Source organism: Limanda limanda, chromosome 1 (assembly GCF_963576545.1).
Source record: "Limanda limanda chromosome 1, fLimLim1.1, whole genome shotgun sequence".
Taxonomy (NCBI): Eukaryota; Metazoa; Chordata; class Actinopteri; order Pleuronectiformes; family Pleuronectidae; genus Limanda; species Limanda limanda.
In genome coordinates, this window is record NC_083636.1 from 7256908 (window position 1) to 7282009 (window position 25102).

The 25102-nt window shown below is 41.3% G+C and overlaps 2 protein-coding genes across 4 annotated transcripts; one reads left to right on the top strand and one right to left on the bottom strand.

Moving 5' to 3' along the window:
* Positions 1-1734: 1734 nt before the first annotated feature.
* On the bottom strand, positions 1735-17129 carry ppp6r2a (protein phosphatase 6, regulatory subunit 2a). 3 transcript variants are annotated; one of them, XM_061068523.1, is made up of 24 exons: positions 16679-17129; positions 14030-14199; positions 11789-12043; positions 11490-11676; positions 11231-11368; positions 11076-11141; positions 10827-10939; positions 10372-10485; positions 9998-10124; positions 9614-9766; positions 7939-8163; positions 7630-7694; positions 7295-7410; positions 7111-7196; positions 6391-6471; positions 6159-6256; positions 5942-5999; positions 4990-5117; positions 4780-4904; positions 4552-4660; positions 3563-3642; positions 3240-3426; positions 2469-2579; positions 1735-1805 (listed from the first exon to the last, which is right to left on the bottom strand). In XM_061068523.1, exons 3-24 carry the CDS (start codon positions 12013-12015, stop codon positions 1757-1759), a joined length of 2643 nt encoding a protein of 880 aa, XP_060924506.1. In that variant the 5' UTR covers positions 12016-12043; positions 14030-14199; positions 16679-17129; the 3' UTR covers positions 1735-1756. The 3 variants fall into 3 exon arrangements, with proteins under 3 accessions (XP_060924506.1, XP_060924499.1, XP_060924492.1); XM_061068516.1 differs by having other exon boundaries at positions 4516-4660; positions 7120-7196; positions 16679-17128; XM_061068509.1 differs by having other exon boundaries at positions 4516-4660; positions 16679-17128.
* A 942-nt stretch (positions 17130-18071) lies between these two features.
* Positions 18072-24882, top strand: cbll1 (Cbl proto-oncogene-like 1, E3 ubiquitin protein ligase). Its single transcript, XM_061072422.1, has 6 exons — positions 18072-18136; positions 19796-19960; positions 22706-22812; positions 23106-23189; positions 23279-23352; positions 23560-24882. The coding sequence occupies exons 1-6, from the start codon at positions 18124-18126 to the stop codon at positions 24566-24568; spliced, it is 1452 nt and encodes a 483-aa protein (XP_060928405.1). The 5' UTR covers positions 18072-18123; the 3' UTR covers positions 24569-24882.
* Positions 24883-25102: the final 220 nt, after the last annotated feature.

A 25102-nucleotide genomic window follows, 5' to 3' on the forward strand; every position in this document is an offset into this window, starting at 1 on the left:
GAAAATGATCAGTGATATAACTTGGTGAGCTTGTAGTTTGAGGGCTGATACATGGTTATTTAGCGCTGCCACTTAAACCGCCTTTTGCAGCTCGGTGACATCAGTTAGTGTGATGATACCTCTCTGACCTGCCAGCCTCTAGCTGACCTCTGACCTCACATGCTAATGTGCACAATGTCTGTGGAGGGAACAAACAACACCTGATCAACCAGAAGAAGTGACAACCCCACAGTTTAACGTCTCTTCAACGGGCGGCTACATGTTTGCAGAGGCGGAAAGACAACAACCAGACGGGTAACAGCCAAACCTTTGGTATTAATGTGGTCAACCAGACACTTTTAATTTCAATTGGTTTTCTTAACAATGACCGGAGAACCTGATCGCTGTCAAATGATTGAATTAAGTACACCAAAGAGGCCTGGGGCTCCACAGAACCCAGCAGACCCGCCCTCTTTCCAATCCTGCTGCTCAGAGAGAAATAAAATTAAACTTTAAAAAATAAAAGAAACCCATACAGCATCACTCTGATCAGATGCCGCTCTCGCTCTGTGAGTAAGTGCTCGGTGGAGAGAGACAACAAAAAAGAAAAAGGAACAGACAATAGTAATCTCAAGATTGCTTGTAAAATTACTTTTAAATGTAGATAATATTTGTATATAGGTAGATAATGTTTGGTTGATTTAAGGGGGATAGAAATAAGAACTTAAAGGTCAATACAATCAGAAGGTCTTAGCTCACTAGCTAGGTCAACAGAGAACCAGTTAAACATGCAACTACAAAGAAAAGAGCTACAGAAAAAGTAATTTAAAAAATCAGAGATTAAATCCAAATATTTGCTCAAAACTAAACCAAATGGGTCTTCAATGCTAAATCGATTCTTAAAAAAACAAAAACTGATTTCATTATTAAATAAAAATGGCTAATTGACATTATTGCACATGAGCAAAAGACAGTAATACTATTAGAACTCTGTTCATTGACCCGCCCCTCCTCCTCCTCGACGGACCCTCCTGAAGCACTTCAACACATCCAGACACCTGGTGATGTACGACGACGAGACATGGTCCATCATCCGCAACCAACGGGAGGGAGAAAAAAAAAGCTTGACGTGGGGGGGGGGGGCGGCAGGTAAAACAGCCAGCAGAGATGAGGGGAGAACACTTACATTGTGCTATCATGTACAGTAAACGGCTGCATAAGTGCTTTTTCTTAAGCTCGAAGGAGAAAAAAAAAAAGTTTTGAAAAACAGGTATTTATTGTTGAGGCATCGTTAAAAGTTAGCCTGTGCTATTCCGTTCCGGGGTGACCATGTAAAATCCCTAACGATGGGCGTCCAACAGGTAGGAAGAGAGAGAGAGAAATCTTTCAGGACATAAAAAAATAACGGTGACGATGTTACCCCTCGGATTCTGTCGTTTTCAAAGATCGCTGCTACATTTAAACCGCACGTAATCATGTGCAACATCAGAAAAAAGGCTTTGAAGATGATTCCTCTACGCTCCGTTCGGTCTGTTGGGGGGGTTGTTTTTGTTTCTTATTTTTCATACATATAGATTTTTTTTTTTTTTTTTACATGTTCCGCCGCCTCATTATTGGTGTTGATTGGCAGTGTCCAGGTCCAATAACGTGGCAGAGTGATTCAGTAAAAAACACCATAGTTGCAGTGAGGTTATTTAGGGGAGTCACTCTGGAGGAGGCCGACAGTCCGCGGCACCGTCACTGGGGGGGGGGGGGGGGGTTCTGCGTCGGGTGATGATCAGACGGGTCCGTTGACCGACACTTCCTGAGGAGGTGGCGTGTCCTCTCTGTTTGGACGACAGAGGAAACAGTCAAGACTCTAAACAGGGTGAAAGTCTAGGGTACGTGGGTTTATCTGCAGGGAAACTTTCACCTCAGATGAATCTTTAGAGAAATGCTATGATACATTTTTTAGAGCATAGATTTCTATTCCTCTTGTTGAGGGTTAAGGACAGAGGATGTCGCACCTTGTGAAGCCCTATGAAGCTCATTGTGATTTGTCAATATGGGCTATACAAATATAATTTGATTGATTGATATCTATCTTATTACAGGGTTTCTGCAGGTGTCAACTTACATCTAAGACTTGTTGAGACTTCTAAAGTACAACAGATATGAAGGAATATCAGATTCCAAGAATTACTTACAATACATCTGCTCAGTTCTGCATCATTGGGAAAGAACTACAATACACAGAGACATAATGAACTATGGATGCATGCAAATAAATTCTCTCTCAAAAAAAGATGTAGCCCTCAAAATTTCCTAAAGCTCAACGTGATTTCGTCAATGTGACCAATGCTCCAAAAGTGGAAAATCTAACGTCAAGTATTAAAGAAAGCAAAGTAAATAAGTTCACTTAGCATTACAGCCACAGAGCTGCTTTTACACAATTTTCAGAACAGTTATTGAACAAGTGAAGATCAGCAGCAGTTATTTGATATACTTACTTCCTGTCAGTCTGTGTGTTTGCAAGTGACTCGTCAGCAGGCTGCTGCTGCTCTGATGGTTTAGGAGGATCTGACAGAGAGAGTTTCTCCAGAGACACCGGGTTTTCCTCACTGCAACACACACACACACACACATTAAGACTTACTATTTATTTCACACCAGCACACTTTCAGAAAAAAAACTAAAATATCCAGCTTTTAAAACAAATGAATAAACACTGATTTGTTGACAGCCTCATTTTAAAAATAAACTAATATTATCTTTTATTCTTTGTTGACGCATTCTTTACACTCTATTTCCAATCAGGTAAATTGGTCAGTGTTTCCAATCGGATGGAGTTTTATCAGTAGAGCGAAATTATACGATATTTTCCAAATTCCATTAGTACTGTACAAAGTTAGAGGGGGGCTACTTGATAGATCCCCCCCCCCCCCTTGGTAAATAAACTTGGACTTTCCACGCTCCCAGTAAATACTGTGACCCAGTAGTTAACTACATCTTTCAAGTCACAGTTGTTTTACTATTTAACCTTCTGAGACTGTGAATGTGAGTTTGAGCTGGAAGTATCCGCAGAGAAGCTCTCAGGCTGTACTTTACTTAGAAAGTCCCAACTGAATGTATCCAGTAATTTTAAATCCCATTCAGTCTATAATTACCTCAGCGTGGTACAACACACACGCGCACAAACACGTGCACCAGAGTGGACTCAACACAGGAAGCTTTAGGCACTCAGTACCTGACCCTAAGGTTCTCAGCTATAAGATACAAACCTTTTGAGGTCAGCTGTCTGGTTGCCAGGGGCGCCTGCCTTTTCCGAAGTGGTGGTTGCAGCAGCGGCAGCATTTTTGTCATCCTCCTCGCTGTCAGATCCCCCGGAGGAGCTGCTGTCTGAGGCCACGAGAGGAGCCTTCCTCCCTTCTCCCGCTTCCCAAGCAGTAGGATCAACACTACCCTCCGCTGACACACAAACAGCAAACCAGGGAGCAAATGTTAGTTTGTTTTGTTCCATTTAATCTTTAACTGACTGTAACAGAGAAGTACACTGGTGGGATTGAGTGGATCGGCTAAGCTCTGAGAATGCAAACCCACTCACCGCTCTTCTCATGGTTCTGTTTGGCTTCTTTATCTGCATCCGAGTCCACAGGAGAGCTGCACCTTGGATTGGTTTCTTTGCTAGAAGAAACCAGAGGGGAACACCAAATTATGTTACTAGGCTGGAAAAAAAGTGTTCCAACGCAAATTGTTCAGTGTTCATTTGACGCTTTGTCACAAACACCAAGTGAATAATAACCAATAAAGAGGACAGGGCCAAGAGAAGATCTACAAGCAAAGTTCTGAAAGTATGAAATCTTTGACTTAGTTCCAGTCAGTTGGTCTTCCTCATCCAAGTTAGCCCTAGCATTAGCTGTCTTCAACAGTTAGTTCGTTGCACAGTGCTTCAAAGAGTACACAGCGACCATATGGTTTAGATTTGATCTGAACACAACATTAGAGGGAGTTCACATCTTGGTCACCTCCCTGACCAGCGACCTTCCTGACAGGTCAATCAGCTTGGATGGAGAGGGAACTCAGAAAAGTCCTGTTGGTTCCAAAGTTCTGCCATGTCACAATATTTTGGAGTAGATCACTGTACCTGAATATTAAATTGGCTTTGCCAAAAGGTGTTTGCCTCTCTGAACTATGTTCAATCAGTTCAGTTTGCCAAAGGTGGATTGAACCTGAACACAGTTATTGTCACAGCAAAGGGTCTGAGCACATTTGTAAAAACCTTTTTGATAAATTTCTAAAGGAATGTTTTCACTTTTCATTTTGTGATACTGATTGTAAATTAGCAAAATAACAATTGTTTACACTTAAAACTAATTCAACCGCACAACTAAGTGTAGATGAGTCTCAGTACTTTCTTCAGCCAGTGTATTTAGCAGACTTTGTTTTGTATCTAAAACTCTCGTACATATATCGTTTAAAACTACGACCTAATAGACCTTTTAAATATATAATTTGAGCTCAGACTTGCGCATGTGGGTCTATAGGTTTTCTTCTCACCCAGAGAAAGGCTGGAACTCAGTGAAGTTGGCCCACCCTGTTTCATGTGTCTCTGCTCCGGTCCGAGTTGAGCTGTCCCACGACTGTGGCGTCTGAGAGGCTGTCGTTCCTCCAGACTCCCTGAAATTCGCTGTCCAGCCTGGACCTGGAAACAAGACAAACCATGGACACAAAATAAGACAACAGCCCATCTTGAAGGGTTGCTTCTTCTGCTAACATGAAACAAGGTTGTGTTCTGTAAATGGCTGCTATCCTCTAATCTACCTGAATCTGATGTGTTTTGCTCGGAGTCTTCGTCCTCATCAGATTCAGATCCGCGGTCCTGCTCCCTGCCTCCATTCTCCAAGCTGCTCCGGGAGCTTCCCTCTGAGGTTTGAGAGACACCAAACCTGGAAGAGCAGGAGGAAAGACAAGGAAAGGATTAGAAGGTTAACAAAACCAAACTAAAAGCTAGAATTATATCACCAGGTTTACCTTGTTCTGGATTTAGCTTGTGTTGCATAGTTGATCTCCTTCTCCTCCCAAATGTCCTCTTCCTCTTCGGCATCGTCAAACTGGCGAATCCTTTCTTTACAGCAGGCTTCAAAGGCAGCCGCATTGGCCTGTGTACAAATAAACCATAGGAAAGTTTTTAAAAGTATGTTCATTAAAATTAAGAGGAAAAAAACAACACCCGCCCCACCCAATTGCATAGCGAATGCGAGGCAAACAGGAAACTACTCTAAATGCCAATGGTTTAGATTAGTTGTGAGAAATAGCAATCCTATAGCATAACATTGTGCAATCAACATTTACTTCATACTGATAAGTTAAAGCAGATATACACATCTGCAGCATTGATTATTATCTCACTAAGTAAAAAAAAAGAAACACTCAAATTATTGTATATGCTGGTTGAAGACGTTTCACAAGCGCATTAACGGAAACACAAAAGCCACAACACTAATGTGAAAGTGACACTACAAATAAGAAAGACACGCAACAGACACACAAACACAACAGAGGTGAGCTACAACTGACACCGGACAAGCAGGGTTTAAGTGGGTGCTCCGAACACCTGTACCGTAAGACCTCAAATAGACTAGCATCCCATTTTAACCTGTGTCTGGGTTTTCACAAATGACGGCTTGTTTCATTGACAACATCCATTGTTGCTCAGTTCCATTGTGGCTGTGTTTCTGTTGTGTGGCTTTTGTAGTTGTGTTGTCACTTTTGCATTCATGTTTTCCTTTAATGAGCTTGTGTGGGATGTCTCTGCCACCGTAATTATGAGACACAAAAACCCATATTTCTGTTTTTCACAACATTGCTGTTTGCACAGGAAGACTACAGCCGTGGTAGCAACATTTGCAGTAGTAGTTATATTATTAGTACCAATAATCAAACAGTTCTTCAGTAAGAGAATCAAAGACACAAATTGACTTACACTGTTATCATCAGCATCTAGATTGAAGTTTATTTCAGCGATTCTATCAAACGTGGCACTGAGGAAAGAGAACAAATGAATGTTCAACATATTCAGCAAGATCCAGCAATAAAGAGTAAAACACATTGAGTCAAATATTACAATTATACAGCAGACATAACCTAAATAGTGTTTGATGCCGAGCAGTCAACAACTTGTGTAAGACTTTAAGACTTACTTGATATTTTCATCGTGCTCATTGAACTCCTCATCATTGAACCCAAACTGATCCACAAAGTTGGCAGTCATCTGTTGGATCTGATAGTCGGAGAATGCCTGGGAAGGTTATAAAGGACACGTGTTAGGGTATTACCAATTGTGGACAGAAGAGGTTACTGCAGAGGGATATTGGTCTTGCTTTATTTAGGTCAAAGTGTCTTTCTGTTTCCTTGGCAGTGAGTGCATCCTACCTGCTGGAGAGACAGGTCGTTGGGGAAGGGGCTCTCCATGTCATCGTCCTCACTGGATGAGTGCATGTTGTGGGTGCTTACCTGTAAGACAAGTGTGGAGGTTTGGTTTTAGTGTCCTTACATGACATATTTGTAAATCACAGCAATTATGATAAGACACAACTGCTTAAAAATACTTTGAGCATAGAATTAGGGCAGCAACCACTAATCGATTTTAAAAATAGTCTTGACTAGTCTTGACCACTAGTAGTGCTACTGCATTGTTTTTCTACATGTAGGTCCCCTTGTGTTGCACCATGCACACATGTAGGCACAGGCCGGCTACAGCGTGGTAGTGGTAAGCAATGCTGCTACACAGTATCACAGACAAGGGAGAAGCAGGCTGCTAGCAAATAAACTTGGATGTCAACTGTGCAGTATAAAAAAAAAACCGTATACTTAAAAAATTGACTTTGAACTTAAACATTATTGTATAAGTTTACAAAAAAAACGTTCAAATCTATAAACAAAAATCAGGTCCACTACAGTTTATTCCCCACTAACAATTCTGACTTGATGTATACACTTAATATTTATTAAATGAAAGTTTTGTCAAGAATGTCTAATACTTTGAGTAACAGCTGCTCTGACTCTGTTCTGAACACAGGGATAATGCTATGCGGAGGTTCAAGGAATGTATTTTTTTAGAGAGAAAAAAAAGACATCTTAATGACATCTCACCAGCTCTACCGTGTTTCTCCTGTTTGTCTCTCGCAGGGTCTCGTCCACAAAGCTCTCCCAGCGACCTCTGCAGTCCTCTGGCAACTCTGCGAGAGTAAACCACAGGAGGGATATTAAATGTTACTGAGTTTTAACTTAAATAGCCAACTCATCTGGCATCGGGCCTACTGTAATATAAGATTACCTTTTATGAGGTCAGTGATCTGGACTTGAACGGATCCTTTCTCCAGGTTCTGGACCACCATGTTGGCAATTCTGGTCAGATGACCCATGTTGCCTCTCCTGCAGCCTCCCTCAGCCCTGAGATTCACAGATACAAATTAATGTTACAGACACAGGAAGACGGTATGTTTTTATTTTAATATTATATTATTTATGATGTTCTTTTAAATCAGCTTGAACAATACAAATCTTAGAACATCAAAATCCGACCCACAGAAATAATATAGTGGTGTGAAATTTGCTATTTTAATATCTATGTGTTAGAGCATATTGCTGGCCAAGCATGTAGAGTCTTACTGTATTCTATCATTCTCCTCCCAGGCATCAAGGATCCTCTGTACCAATCGACACTTCTGGAAGAGCTGAGGGTTCAGGAGAAACACGGAGTGAAGGTGAGTGGGGAAATATTTGAGAATGTAAATCTAGCAAGAAAAACATGAACAAACAAAGGAGTTGTGCTGCTCCACCTGTATCTACATCACAGTTAGCTTGGACATGGTTTATAAAGTTTACTTGTAAAGTTTCTTTATGACTGAAGGATAGATACACAGGCTTTTAGGGTGTAATGTGCCACTGTCAGGGTTCAAAGCTGCTTAATCCACCTACATGGGCCACAAGGGCATTGTGGATGGAGGTCTGTGGGTCAACGGGCCTGCCTGTCTCCCCGGCCTCCCCCTGCTCTTCAAGGTTAGACACGGCAGGGTTCCCATCGTGGTTCTGGAGACCTGGGACATGCCGCTCCTCTGAGGAAGGGTGGTTCAAGATCGCTGCCACGCACAGCTCCACTTGGAAGTGCAAAAAATTATTCCAGGAGTATTTGAAGAACAGATCCTATTCCGGGAAAGAGAAATCAAAGGTCAGTGACATGCTGCTGACGACTGCAAGAAAGACAGAACAACTGATGACACCAGCCATAAAAAACACTGTTGTAACAGAAGAGCGTTTGAATCCTGTCGGTACACAAAGCTTTATGGCCTAGGCCACACCTACTGCCCTTATTACTGAATGGGATAAGGTAATCAGTTGCTCCCTCCCTCATGACAAACCTTGTGCAAATCTTGTGCAACTTTTTCCAGATATACAAACAGAATCAGGCATAAAATGTCCCAAACACTGTGTGCAATGACAAGTCAAGTGCTGTCAAACGATTAAAAGATTTAATCGCGATTAATCGCATTTATGTCATAGTTAACTCGCGATTTATCAAAATTAATCGCAAATTTGTATCTATTCTAAATGTCCCTTCATTTATTTTTTTTCCATAATTTTTTTTTTCGTTTTAATGCTCTTATCAACATGGAAAAGTAGATTGGCTTGCTTTATGCAAATGTTTTATTTTATTAAAAAAACAACATAGCCAAACAGGGCGGTACAAAATAAAATTATAAAGTGCACATTTCAGGTAAACAAGGACTCATCCTATAGTGCAGTTAAACCACGGCTTAATATTTTATATTTTTCAAGTTTGCTGTGAACATAGAAGTTAGGCCTCTTATTTCAGAAACACTGAACCGTAACAGTCAGGTTACCAATAAAAGGTAAGCGTACTACTTCTTTGCTTTCAGCTAGCTACTCAAACGGACAAGCAACAAAATAACAAACAAACAACATACACAGGCAAGTGTCGACCTACTTTGAAATAAATTAAACACAGAACTTTGTAGAGCTATTTGAGTCCTCCCCATATTTGTGGAAATGTATGAAATAAGAAGTACCCTTTTTTGAAATTAAAAAAAACAAATAGCTGCAGCCTAATAGTGTAACGGACTGGGTTTATGTTTATGTTTGGTTTTGACGTATGCTCAGTAAAACACTGTGTTGAAGGAGCGTTCTGATATCCTGGGGTCAGTGAAGGGGTCGGGGTGGGACATGTGACTGTTTGGACCAATAGGATGGGGTTGATTGGGGATGTCAGGCCCTCATTGGCTGGTTTTGTTGGGGATCGGGGGTCAATGAGGAAGTGAAGGGTTGTTGATGTGTGTGAGTGATGGAGTAAGAGCGAGAAGTGCACATGTTCGTGTAGAGGATAATAAAAGTTACTAAACCACGAAGAAGTTCCCTGTCCTGTGTAAGCGGGGACGCTACAATAGCTTAAAAATATATATTTTAGTTGGCGAAATATTAAAACAAAAATATTCGACTGGAGGCGAACACAGATACTGAAGCTCTGCGCTAATCTCGCGAGAAAGAAATTAACGGCGTTAAAATAGGTTTGTGTTAACAGCGTTAATAACGCGTTTAACTGACAGCACTAGTAGAGTCAAGTTAAGATTTATCATACCAGTAGTAGGTCCATGGTGGTAAGATTGCACAGCTCCTGGCACATACTGGGGGAATTGGTCTGCAGGAGGGCGGCCACCAGCCGGGCCACATGAAGGCGGGCGTTCCCCAGCGGCTGCTCCAGAAGGCCAACGGTTGTCAATATTGCACTTTTCTGTTGATGAAATAAGAAATCAGTTAAAACGTTAAAACTGTGAATTCACCTTCAGCTACAGTACTATTTCAAAAGTATGCTTAAATGTGCTAGCTGAACATGCTTAGTTGTCAACCTGCAATAACTATTTATTACTTTCACAAAAATACAATTAATATTTCATTAGAATTTCTGAATAAGTTAGTTCAGAGTGAACTCTCTTCATCACTTGGTGCTGCTATGCAGCCTTACCTTGGGGGGATCCAGAAGAAGCTGCTGGAAGTCCTTTAAATGGGGCTCAATGGCGTTTAAAATACTGCTGTTGACAGTGTAAGACCTTTCATAACCCTGAGAATACAGATCCATCAGCCCTTCCAACCTGGGAGACACAAGCAGACAACATTAGACTCTTGCCCTATTCATATATACACTACTATATATATATAAGCAGAGTTTCAAGCATTTCCTGTATTCCTGATACAATACAGAAGAAAATGAAACAAGGCTCTAATGACTTCTGTCTAATTGTCTCATTGTTTAGCAGACCTGGGAGGACAAGGACCATGAAAAAACCAAAACCTCCCAACATTGACAGTTAAAATCTGACAGGAAACACTTGGACTCACCCTGACCTCCTGGTCTCCAGTAAGGTAAGTAGCACTTGAGTTCCATTAACGATGGAAGCCTCGCTCCTCTCCCCCTCAAATAAGTTCTTGAGGAGTCCCGCCACACTCTCCTGCCTGAAAAGTTCACAGGTTTATGCTGTAACCAATGTCAGCAAGTAGACGTTCAATGATGATGTTGATGACGACGACATGCTAATGAGGTGTTGAAGTAATCAAAACCAAGTGTCTAATTGATCTACCAAATCTTAGATGAGCCAAAGGTATGACTCGTTTGGCCACTAAACAAACTAAATCCGATGCCATTTTAAATTTCTGCCTCAAATTTGATGTTTCCATGTAATTGTTGGGTTTTTCAGGACACACTCATTCCTCACACTACAGGTAATGGTTCAATTCTATGTTACTAAAGTTATTTTTACTTTTGAAACTTTAACTATAAGGCCTTGGAAACTTACGACTCTAGTACAGCCAATAGTGGGTCAGTCTCCATGCCATCCTGCATCTGATTGGCCTGGTCTCGACTAAGGCGGATGATGTCACAAAGCGTTTGGGACGCATTCGATTGTCTCTGAAAGGTAAATTGTTGAGATATTAAATCTACATCAACAGACGCCTCCTCTAGATGAAGGGTTATAATATTCTTCACCTGACAAACACATTTACAGCATTGTAACAGGTGGACTCCCAGCATGCTTCACACTTACCTCCTCATCTTTACCAGTATGGATAAGCTCCGTCAGTCTCTGTACCAAATTCTCCTCATTCAGCCACTGGAATGGGGAAAAACAACATGAACTACATTAGATACGTCCAAGGTTCTTACAAAGGGGAGGTACACAAACATATTTAGATCACTTACATGAAGGACCTCCTGCCTCAAGGGGGCAGGCTCCACACAACTGATGAGGCGAAGCAGCAGGTCCATCATGGCAGAGGCATCAATATGTTTCAGCACCAGACCAATGAAGCCTTCTTTTTTTTTTAGAAAGGTAATCACCTGGAAAAATAAAAAAAATGTTTTTAATTCTACACAGTACTGTTTGCCAAGGGTTAATGTGGTACAAGTTAATTAATTTAGTTAAATTGAACATGCGAGTCATGATCTTTTTCCACTGTACCTGTTCGGTTTTCCTGGCAATGAGGTTGCCGATGGTTTTGCTGAAAAAGCTGGCGAGTAACGGGTTGAGGGGCGGATCCTGCTCCAAGAAGTGGTATAGTATCTCGAGGAGAGACTCCTCCCCGCCCAGCTTATCATTTATAATGGACACATCTGATGTCAGGAGCTCACAAGCAATGTTGGGAAATCTTAGAAAGAAAACACAGATTCAAATTGAGGAAGGGGGCTTGGTTTTTATACCTTTAAATCATATAAGATTTATGACTGATTACTGACTGAACTGGATGTGCAGGCACTCACTTAAAGCGGCTCCTTTCCTCCAGGTCAGCGGGCGGCTCTGTGGTGATGAGGCTGACCAGCTCCTGCATGCAGTGGTCCTGGCAGAGGAAGAGGAGCAATCTGCGGTTTTGGGCCTTGCACTCTTGCAGGACATCATCCTCCTCCATCAGCTCTCTCAGCGTCACGTCCTCCCTGTCCAGCAGCTGGTCAATGTGGGAGGTGGTGTGCAGGTCGAACTTCCAAAACATGGTGGCCGCTGGGACGGGGGACAGAGCCCTGGGTCATAGCAAAGTAGAGTGACAGATGGTTAAAAAACACGAATGTGTAGAAGATTGAAGGAACACAGGGAGACCTAGCAGTGTCAAGAAAGAAGGATGTACCATTGCGCATCAAACTTGTATTTTCTTTTTATATCACAGACTATGTTTAAATGCAGTATAATATTCTGCTGTTTTAACATCTGCTTAATATAGAGATTATTTGTGGTCAAAATAAGATGTGTAGAACTCAAACGGATGCAGCAGTAATGTGTGACACTAATGTCAGTTTCATTAAAATGAAACTTAATGATTTTGCAATAGGAACTACATCATCTCCATAATTCTTTGGAGATGATGCCATACCATTACAAGCTACATTTCTATCAACTGTAATTTTCCTGAACTGACAAATTTGGGTTTCTGACTGGCATTGCAACATGCAGAAGCACAGGCACCGTCTGGATTCATCATTACTGTGCATGGTGATTGGGGTGTTCTGGTTATTTTCTTCCAGTGCGACCTCCGTCATCTCACAATATGCAAATTTTAGTTTGGTGATTTCTGTCTGACAATTTAAGCCCGAACTAAATCCGTATAATGGAAATGTCATCAGTTTTTCCGAACTCCTTCTCTGTGTCCAGAGCTTGCAGCCATTTCTCCAGCCCCATTACACAGGCTGTCCAAGGCAGGAATGCTGCACCGCTATTCTGCCTCGCCGATCTGTGTTAAGGTAGTACAGAATGGGGGGCATTGTTGCCTCTGCCTTTAAGCCGTCAGTGGAGGTAGTCACAGAGCCAAATTGACGACTGTGTAAAAGAAAGAGCCAGCATGACGGGACAGACGCGGACATTGTTGTGTTACACGTCATGCCTCGGATTTCGTAACGCTGGCATGCTACCTAACATTCGAACTGGGATAGGCGACGTAGTTTATGCCTGTGTCGTTTCCAAACAAAGCAGAACAGGGTGTCGCATCTTCCCAACGATTCGCTCGTGCAAGCCGATGACGAAGCCTGCAGCAAATCTTCCTATTCTTTAGAAAAGACTCGGCACAGTTCGGAGCATTGCTGCCTCCCACTGGTGTAGTTACATCACTGCCATTTTAGTCCTGTGAGTGTTCCACCAGGGAGCATGGTATAGTCAAAATGCAGCGTAATACAAACTCATACCAGTGTACTTTTAATGTAGTTCACACCTATTTGAAATACGATTTAAAATTATCCCTATGATGTGCATTGAAATTCATTGACAAAGCTATTTTAAAAGTTCAAAAAAGGAACATACATGTATAGTATCTTTTGATGTCACAATATATATATATATATATATAAAGATATATATATATATATATATATCTCTTTATTTTGGTCAGACGTCCTTCGAGAAATTATTTAAATGCTGGGTTAGAAACTAATTCTTGCCCCAGTTGCCTGTATCCACAGGAATGTTTCACTATTTGCTCAGAAGGCTTTTGCTACTGGCTTGATGTTGTACACTACTACAGTAGATACCCAAAACTCCCTTCTGTCATAACAGGGGATCAGAACTAAACTGGGATTCATTCATTGTTATGGAGGCCTTGTTGATTTGCCATTTTAACTTTAAAAAAATATGGGAACCTTTACTTACACCATCCATTATCTAACAAGGTTGGACATTGAGGTAGATACAATTATATTCTGTAATCAAATTTTTTTTGTTGGTTATTACCTTTTTTTTCTGTAAAATATTATAATCCTTCTGACCAGCAGCAGTCTTCTTCCCATATAACTCCATGTGCATTTATTGTTGAAGAAGTTTTTCAATGTTGTGACATGTGGAGGTCTTAAGTCACGAATAAAGCTAAAGCATATACTGAGAATTGAACATCTCTAGGGAACTCATACCCATGGTCATCAAATATTATCATATTTATAATGATAACAACAGATGAACTACAGCTGTCCAAGTAAATGTTGTCATAATCTATACATTTCAAAAGGATGAAGCATGTTTATACATACCAGTGGATGAAATGTGGATAACTTTAATCAGACCTCCCCCACGGGCAGGCAGGCATTTGTGTTTGTGCAGACGACAGAGAGTGTGGCGAGGCCTGGCATTTATCAGCATGGGTCTCCTCTTAAAATGCAGGCCTCTTTAGGAGATGAGACACCGAGAGGCTCACCATAACCTGCACAACACAAAAAAAAAACGGGGATTTATTTAACAAGATTTTAGAAGAAACGACACTGTGTTATCATACCATTCAGACATGATATCAGATCTGGATAAATACTCTGTGTGAGTGTAGAGTTATGTCTGTCCTCCACCAAATATGAAGCTAGGCTGTCCTAATTAAATGTCCATTTAAACCCTGATATCAAAATATCAAAAAGTATGTGTATCTAAAAAGATTGGTGCAGCTTTGAAAGCAAAGGGTGATGAGCCCAAATATGTAATTTATTTTGCCTACTTTGTTTGTTTCCGAGCACCTTGTATGAAGTTAACTGATAAATGAAAACGAGTAATGTCATTAATATTGTAATAGGGCTCTGCAGAAATACATACATACATACCGGTTGTATCAGTGTTTAAGTCTGGAAACAACCATTAGAGGTTATGGCTTGTTCCCAGGCTGACAGTCAGAATTTTCATGTGTAATCAGCTCTGCAACCACAAAAGCTTTTAAAGACCAGATTATGGTAAATGAAGGATGCATTCTAAATGGTGCAGAACAAATATGTGATGCTCTTGTGACTAAGCAAGTATGTTTAAATAGTGTTTCCTCACATTGTGACTGTGGCAGCTAATCTAGTCAACCTAACACACCAGAAGTGACCAAAAACAAAAATAACTATTGCATCTGCTGGGTTTGTTTAACCTAACAAGATTCTCTGAGCAACATGCTATCAACTGTTGATCGTGGAAGTAAAGCTCAGGGAGGATATTAAAAGCGCTTCCTCCTTTTTCTTTTCCTTTTTTCCTGAGGACGACCGATCCTTGCACATGCAGCAACAGCGTCCATCTGGCATACATTTACAGAGTACACAAGTGCAGTAATAACCCGTTGAACGCTCCCTGTGGACACTGAGCAGGGAAGCAAATGCTTGACTTTACATCCAAAATAGAACCCGCCAGAGGCAATCCCAACAACAACAGTCTACTGGCACATATAACAGACAATGAAAAGAGGAACAATGGCACACATAAAGGGAAAACACGTACATGGTGCGAGTTAACAACAGCCTGTAATCAGGCAAATTAAAATGTGGTCCAAGGAATTTCCTCCTAGACTTTACACAAGTTCTGCTTTACATTCTAGATGCAAAAGTGACACCTGAATGTTTATCGCGTTCTTATACGTGCCCTAGCAAATGATCAACCAATCTGCAACAGTGGACTTCAGAGGACAAACAAAAGCTTCAGCTTTAGTCAGCCTGTTGCTGCTTACATGTACTTTGGTGCAGTGAAGTAAAATTAGATGAACAGACTTGCATCTAAAGCTCGATACACAGATGCTGGTGACAACATATTGATATTGAAATACCAGTGTTTTACATTGTGATTTGTTGTATTCATTCACAGATTTCCTGGAGTTTCAGTAAATCCCAGTACTGATTATCATTGGATTTTATTAACCTTCATGCCAAATGAGCTATGACCTCAAACTTTGAGAAACACTTGCCATACTTTCCTTATGATTTGAGTAAAGTAATATGCTTTTCAAAATTACAGCTTAATCAAAATTATACAAATTTAGCCACCCACTCCCATGTTTAGAGTATTTTAGCACAGAGGGGGGGTCCCCAGGATGTGTCTAACAATGAGAGGCACACTGGTATGTGGCTAAAGAAATGTAAACTGAGCTGCAGTAGCCTTGGCGTGAAGTGCACATCAACTGACTTGCGGCAGGAGCTCCGGTTTCTGTTTACTTCAACTCCAGTGAAGGCAGCACTATCAAAGATTAAAGATAAAAAAACAAACGACATAAATGAATGATCGGTGATTGAGGTCCTCGTGGTATTAACACTCCTCACGGTTGTCGTGAATACACAATGACCCTTTCTTGGTTTATCCACCGGTAACTAACGCATAATGACGGCGTGCGCCTGGTTAAAGTCAGTCAGGAGAGAGGCTCGCTGGCTGCTGGCCTCAGTCAAATCCCAATGGCTGCAGTGAACCACACTGCCTACATGGCTAGATTGTTAACTCCTCTACAATAACGACCATTTAAGGATATACGGAACAATAAAGAACACACGAATGGAGCAAACAAATGTCGTTGGTGTCGACAGCACTCAACCACAACTGGTTAACGTAACTTAGCGACTCTGTTTGGTTAAGTAGTGTTAAGTAGTCCAACAACTAAACCAGCTCATTTAGTGAATTTAGCCTTTTGGGACCATGACATTCTCGATCAACGTTATGTTTGCGCTTGTTCGGCAGCAACTTCTAAAAGCTAGCGACCTGTTCAAACTCCCTTCACGTTAGTTCCTCCTTTACTCTGATTAGCACGTAAGCTAATTAGCCAGGAATGGTGAACGTGTACAGAGCTGAGTTAGCGAACTTAAATAGCTCCCCAACTTAGGTTCAACTTTGTCGCTACAGCAGCAGAGGAACACGTTCGCTGCTCGCCCAAACTCATGGCGTTCTCCTTGTCCAAAACTTACCTTTGATTGAAAACCCGCGGCTAGTCCTCCTGCTTGTTAGTTCGTGGAGTTTCACGTCAAGCAACCAGCTATCAAGTCTCTGGCTACCCAGCTCACTGTTAGCTATCGGTGTTAGCTAACATACATTAGCCCGTGTGCGGATAGTGATTTGTTTTGGAGAAGGGGTCAGCCTGCGACAACACTGGCTACTGTTAGCTAGCTCAACTTAGCTAGCGTTAGCCGAATGTTGCTGTGAAGTCTGTCAAATGGACGAGTTCCCCGACGCCTGTGGCTACCCGGCACGAAAACGCGATGCCTGTTATTCCCGGTATGCGGTGTGTGGCTCGTACTCACGCACAAAGTGATTCAAACGCGAGGCTAACTTTAGCTTGCAAGGCAGGAAAAACTCAGTCATATTTTTGCGAATCAAAATGGCGACATGGTTACGAGAGCGCGCAGTGGAGCTCCAGGGGAACGTGCACCGACTTCAGACAGTGCACTGAAAGATGCGACATTAAGTCAAACACTAATAAAATACACATTATTTCGCAAGATACACATATAGGTGCCTGCCTGCATAGCTGTTATACTTAATGTCTAACCAAACAACAACTTTAGATATTTATCCATATTCTAAAGTGGGTTATGAGAACAGTTAAACATCAACTGTATTCAGTTTAATAACAGTATAGTACAATAAGATGCATTGGCATAAAACTATAAAATGTGAGAGATTCAAGTTGGAGGTTTGCTTTATTATATATATATATATATATATATATATATATATATATATTTTGGGTTCTACAAATATTTAAGGACGATCAGGCCCAGAGACTGAGAGAGGCTAATTTAAACCAGAGTGATTTCAAAATCTTTAAATGAATATATGTATATATTTATTTTCCTATTAAATCAAATTATGTAGAGTAAGGCATATATCGTTTTTTAATGGTAAATATAATAATATAGTAGTTACATATATAATATTCTTATTTAGACATATATATATATATATCGGCAACTATATTTCCAATGCCAGTGTAACAATTATTTTCCATCTTGGGATCAGTAAAGTACATCTATATATCTATCTATCTTGCTATCTATATATTGTTTTACCGTCGTAATAACGCACCTAACGTTGCATTTATTGCGAACCTCTTGTATTGAGATACATTTCTCTACATGTATGTAATAAATAGGCAACTGGACTATTGTATGTAAACAAAGAATAGTGTACATTATCTTTAAAATGGTGCAATTATTTGTTTTAAATATTATGTATTGAATAGTGTTTATGAATTGTACTCTTTCTTCAGCTTCTTTCTCTCATCTCCCTCGCTTCTCTCCTCACTCATTTCCCTTCCTCCTTCCCTTCTCCCTTCCTTCCTTTCCTCGCGCTTCGCCCTCCTCTCCTCGTCGCCCGTTCGCTCCCACAATGCACTGCGTTCACTCGTTGGATCATGGACCAAAGCGGTAAGCAAAATGTCCAGTTCAGGCCGATGGGAGCCAACGTATTTCCACTGGTCTATTCCTCCACGCAGCGATAGTTGCTGTTATAACAAGTCGTCGGATGAAGACGCCCCATCCTCGCTGTGTAGGGGTTTGCTACGGCACCGCTTTACCTCACAGAGCAGCGTTAAAGCTAGCATGGTCCGAGTTAGCTCAGAACTGGCTAGCAATGGAGTTGAGCTAAATTACTTGTGCTCACGAAAAGTTACCGTTGAGTCTTAAGTGAGCACGCAGAGCAGCACGCAGTGTAACTACGGAGTCTGCGCACTCCTCTTTTAAACGGTGGACAGCGTGTTGTCCACACATGAGTAAGGAGTAACCTCAAGCTAACACTGAGTTGGGGCGCGAATGCTACATAAACCAATGTTAGCATTAAGCTAGCTCAGATATTGGGCTGTCACAACTAATAACATGGTTTAAGAGTTTATCCTGTAATGTATGAGACGACTGTCTTTCTTAACACGTTCGTATCTGCAGGTTGGATTATTCTCTATTTAGTGATAGTCAATATCACCAAACTGGTTACTCAAAGTTAATAGTTACCTTGCTAACTTTAGATGTGTAAATCTTACTCTGTGCCACAGTTCTGTGTTTGAGGATGTGAATATTCTCCACAACGTGTCCACTCCGTGATATTCCCAGGAAAATGTTGAAGGATTAATCTGTCATTATAATTTCGGATATTGTTATTGTTATTCTTGTGGAGAGTAGGGTCAATGTCACCCAGTCTGTGTATTTTCACATCGATACTTCAAGCATCTCTTTCTGAAAGCCTTTTCTAAAACTATATCCATATGGGGTTTGATTTATTAGGTCACGAGCACTGACATCAAAGGTCAGGTGAGACCCTATTAAAATTGTAAGGATTATTATTATTCAGGCAAATGAATTGGCTTTTTGAGGGCTTTACCATGCTCAACTTCTTACCAAAATTTGCAGAAAGTTAGAAAGTGGTGAAAATTTACGTATCCTGAAGGAATTTTCAATGGGCGTCGCAAAATGGCTCAACGGTGCCCCCCGAGACCCCTGGAACGTGTTTACATTGACCGGTCTTCACAAAAATCGATATACAGGTGTATCATGACCAGACAAACAAAAAAGTCTTTAGGTGCAATTGGAAAAACACAACAGGAAGCCTGCTATTTTGCATTTAGTGGCCATTTTGGCCATATTCCACATTTTTACTTTGATGTACTTGTACCAGGGCTTTCATCGGATCAACTTCAAATTGAGATGAGTGTCATCACAACAAGATGGAGATAAAAACTGACTGACAGATTTTTTTTTCCGTCACACGGTGTGACGTCAAAGTTTGATTACACGCCATTAAAACACGATGTTCTGTAACGCGGACATACATGGACCATAAATCCTTTAATGCTGAGCCGTAAACAAACAACTCCACTCCTGCAGTGTCTGTATTCCTAGTTTTATATATAATTTAAACTGGACACTAATCATTCACTGCACAAACACCACACCAAATGTTGGTGTATCCTTTGAGTTAATATTGCTTAATTTTCTGCAATATTAATTATAATGTATAGCTACTGTGTGACTTCACCACAAGACTCCCATAAGCATGTGAAATTGATGAATATTGCTACTTTTATTTTTCCACAGACAATGATCTTCAAGGAAGCGACGGCTCTGGGAATTTGGGAGGCCCAGATGTTCGAAGACGAATCCCCATCAAACTCATATCCAAACAGCCCCTGAGGAGCAAACCTCCTCCACGAGCCCAGAGACCCAGCAGCAGGCCGACTAAAAGTGAGCCCGGAGAAAATGGTAGGATCATTTTGCAGTTCACCCTGCTTTGTGAACTTGAATTAAGACGATACACCTTTCTTCCTATAAAATGTCAACATAAATGCAGTCTTTTCTGCATGGGTTATACTGTAATGAAGTTTTCATATCAGCAAATATAAACACAGATGCACACTGAAGATTAAATTGTGCGAACATTGATGCCACGCCAAAGATTTGTGGTCGCCCCAGTGAAAGAGGACAAGGAGAGATCATTCATGTGAATGAGGCGGTTTATTGAATTAGTTTTAGAGGAGTGGCAACAAAAGTGTGAGTGCAGGGTTTCCAACAATGCTGCATGCAACACTGTAAATGATGAGCACCGCCGCTTCAGGATCAAAGCTAAAGCAGCGATTGATTTGTACCTTGTCTCCTGTCTGAGTGTCCACCCCCCACCTGCTGACCTGCACTCACTTTACACTTTAACAATAAACACAAGACTCTTATTTACATAAGTAGAAAAAGTTCAAAAATGTAGTATGCTCGCAATTCAACTGCTACACACAACACAAAATGTAACAGACATCAGGGTTAAACTGACAGGAATAATCCGGATTCATGATCCGACACCATCGACTAATAAGTAAATAAATGGAATGGCCAGGTTGTGTGTGAAGAGCGAAGAAGATGAGCAGGCACACACACACACACAATCCTAGAGGAAACACTGGAATGCTAACCTAATTCAATCATATCATCCCATCCTGTTTACTGAACTGGTAAAATATATCTTGTGTAAAATGTTAAATATTTATTCAATAGGCCATTTTTGTTAACAGAGCCAGACAGTCCATTTTATTTGTTGTTTTTGTTGTGTGTGGTTTTATTTATGTTTTCTTGACTGAGGGTATCATAATGTTTTTAATTCTAAGTCAAATGTCTGACTGAATGATCTTTAGAATTAAAACCTTTGCATTTTTATGCTTTAATGTCATATCAGTGCTATAAAATGGCGTAATTGTTCGGCAAAAATTCCTTCTTACAATCGCAGGCGGTGTTCCCTGCTGGAGGTCACTCGGTGCCGGTTATCTGCCCAAATAATCATGAAGTTCTGCGGCGTTTACAAAATAAACTTTATTCTACGGATTGGGTCGGAGCCTTCCCTCAGACATGTTTGATATTTACGATTTAAGAAATTGAGGATAATGAGCATAAAAATTGTTTAATTTCGCAAGATTTTTTGAGATTTCAAGTCTGTGAAATAGGCACGTGTGTGGTCTAACATTCAGGCCAAATCGTCCAGTGTGTATGTTCTGACAATTATATGATTTAAAGTCTGTTAAATCTCTCTATGTCTGTGGTCTCTCACGTATTTTAAATCAGTCAAGAGTTGAAAATCAGTTATTTACTGAACTTTGGACAAATGTAAATATTGATGTCACATAGTTACACTGGAAAATCCAACAGAAGAAGTAAATAAACCGGTTTAAGCAGTAGTGTTTTCTCTACCATTGTCTAAAAAGAAACCAAAGAAAAAAAACAAATTTCTGTTTACTGGTCTCATTTCAGCTCAGTGTCTCAGCTCAGTGTCTATTTCTTTATGTTGTCATTCAGTGTTGAATTTCCCTCTGCTGTGTGTGTGATTTTCAATCCTTAATTACCTTCATTTAGGATTGAAACGGTACAACTAACTGTCAGGAATTTTATCAGGGTATACCATGGAACCAGTTACCTTTTCATTCCTATTACAGCTATATGCAAAAGACTTGTATCAGCTAATTTTTATCGGCCAACAGATAAATAAGAAACAACAGGAAGTTCAGTGACTCGTATAGTTTCTGTTGACATTGGCAGAGGCCAAGATCAGCACTTTGAGTTACATTTGAGGCTGGAGCTGTGGTGGTGGTGGTGTTGTTAATGTTCCTTAGTTTGTGTGGATGAGAGTTTGAAGCTTTACCTCCTGCTCTTTGCCAATGCAGTGTTTCCTTTCTGCCATAAGTCATCATGGTACTGACACAGGCTCAATTCTTACATGCTGTGATTGCAAAATGCTGTGTGTTATAACAGAAGTTAATGCAACAAGGATAATTGTAGTACTCCTTGTTTTACTTGGGGTTCCCTCTCCTGGTGAACCATAGGTCTGTGACTGTATGTGAATTTAATTATAAAAAAAAGACAGTTGGATGAAACTATAAACAATTGGCGTTTTTTCTTTATGTGGTTTGCCAATTACCACCAGGGGCCATTTCTAAATTACCCATGGTGACTGCTGGCTGATATAAAGCACAGAGGATCTTACACCATATGATTCACTCTTCAGTTGTATTACTGTGCATTGAAAACAAAGAATGTTAAAGTAAATCATATAACATTGACTGGTTCTCATTGAATTAGGGAGAAACCAGGCAGTCTTGGTTTCTTATAACATAAGTTTAACCATGAACAACAGTCATGAGAGGTTCAATAGCATTGTTTTTTAACCCAGAGGAAAGTAAGATTAAGTTAATGTAAAATTGTTGGTTTTTATAGCAATGTTTAATTGCTTTTAAAACACCAAGTCAAACCAACTGACTTGGTGAAGAAGTGTGGCTTGCCTAAAATGTCTGTGACAATTAAGTCTAGTTTGAGGGCTCTCCAATTCTGTTTTAAAAGTTAGTCACCACCTACCTTATTGTTATTACTGTGAGTTGACCTTATATCCTAACCCTACAATAGATTTCGCCTAATAAATCTCCCGTTATTTTTTTAAGTTTAAATCATTAACACGTGTGTCTTTGTGTTTCACAGATAACTTTGGCTTCAAGCAAGAGGACAGGTTTGACTGCGGTGCTAAATCTGGAGATGTGTTTGCAAATCAGAGGAGATATCCCCAGCCACTGTTTTGGGACTATAAGGTACATCCCACAGAATGATCAGACTCAACACACCTTTTCAGACAGAGGTTAACCAACACACCTTTACATTACTATTCCACAGTAAGTAAACGGTGATGCACATCCAGACAATCACAACACATGTCCTTATACAAGTCTGGTTGTAGTAATCTTCCCATCAGCCTATGGTGTGGGAAATAAAACGACTCATAAATAATGAGCAGATAGAAAAGTGCATGGATTATATTTACATTATTTTAGGGTGCTCTAATGAAAAGTATATGTTAATCCATTTCTTGATCATTTTCCAACAGTTGCATTTGATTGGAGAAAGGGATGAAATACCGATCCACTTCTGTGACAAATGTGGTCTCCCTATCCAGCTGTATGGGCGGATGGTATGTACTTTGTTAATGTGACCATGTCTGCAGAATGTTTTTCTTAGAGAACTGCTGATGCTGAACCTGTTGAATTGTTAACTCCACAGATCCCCTGCAAACATGTTTTCTGCCATGACTGTGCTTTGCTTCATGAAAAGAAAGGAGACAAGATGTGTCCAGGGTGAGACATTTTACTACTTTGTTGTGTTTCTGTTGTGGTGAATAATGGAATTCATTATTACTCTTTATTTTGAAAAACATTTACGAAACCTGTTTTTGCAACATTTAACTTGAAGTAATGTGTAGCCTTTATGATTGTAGCTCTTCTGATGCGTCCGTGTAACTCCCGCTATTTGACACTAATGCGTTGTCCCTGTGTGTCCGCCAGCCTCACCCTCTACAGCTGCACAGACCCGGTGCAGCGCATCGAGCAGTGCCAGCGTGGTTCGCTCTACATGTGCAGTGTTGTGCCGGGATGTAAGCGCACCTACTTGTCCCAGCGTGACCTGCAGGCCCATGTTAACCACCGCCACCTGAGGGCAGCCAAGTCGTCCTCAGGCCGCCAGGAGCCCCTGCACCTCGGACTTTCATCTGACGTCCCTGAGCGTTTCCGTGTGCCTCCACCTCACTTATCCAAGAACCATGTTCATCTCCCCAACCCACTCCAGCATGGCGGTCATGACCCCTACAGCCAGCCACCGCCGCCCTCCGCTCACGATGCCCCGCCCCCAACTTCTGCTTTAGGTCCTGAGACATTCCGCATCGCTACGGTAACCACTCGGAAACACAGCAATCTCATCACTGTGCCCATCCAAGATGACTCCTCTTCCTCCCGTGAGCCCCACTCTGGTGGGCTAGGTCCCGGTCAGCCACCCCACCACCATCCTGGGGACTATCCCGGCCAGCCCCCTGTCGTGTCCCACTCCCACCACATGATGGCGCCACCGCAGCAGCACTTTGGCCCCCCGCCTCCCCCTCCTCCTCCCATCAGCCACCCAATGCAGCATCCGCCCCAAGCCTCTGGGACGCCACACATGGTGTACAACCAGGCCCCTCCTCCCCCCATGTCTTCAGCTCCACCACCAATCACGCCCCCACCAGGGCACATTATGCCCCCTTATATGAACCACCCGCCCCCAGGACCTCCACCACAACACAGTGGCCCTCCCGTCAACGCCCCTCCACCTCATCATTACAACCCCAACTCAATGCAGCAGTTCCCTGAAGACCAGGGCACCCTCAGTCCCCCGTTCAGCCAACCAGGAGGGCTCAGCCCTGGGATGTGGCCTGCTCCGAGAGGACCCCCACCTCCACGGATGCAGGGTCCTCCTCCCCAGGGCCAGATGCCTGGTCCACATCACCCAGATCAGAGCCGCTACCGGCCGTACTATCAGTAAACTGCCAACTGAATGAATAGGCAACAGTCTGTGTCATTCTGTTCCACACCACTTGTCTGAATAATGTGATAGTAAACCTCAGGGTTACAGGACGTAGAAGCTTCGTTTTGATAATACTGCCCAGAAGCAAATGTGTATGCTGTGCACATTTTAGTTAACTGTACTGAACCTCCCACTGAGCATACTGCAGACTTGGAAGAGCAAGAATGTCCCCTTTTTAATAGCTTATATGTCTGTATATATGTCAGCTGAGTTCATGCATATGTACTGTTCATGAAAGATGTTAAATATGTCTCAATAAATTTTTAACTGCAGATTTCAATCTCATCTTTGCTCTATTGACACAAATAGTTATATTGACTAACAGTTAATAGTTCATGTATAAAGTTAAGATGATTATATGATATTTGAAGGATATGAGAAGCAATACATGGAGTTCACATCTTGTGAAAACTAGTATTACCTAGTTGGTCAACTGTATGTAACCCTCCAGACATTCTGTCCTGTGGCTACATCTGGTGGTCGTCTTTATCT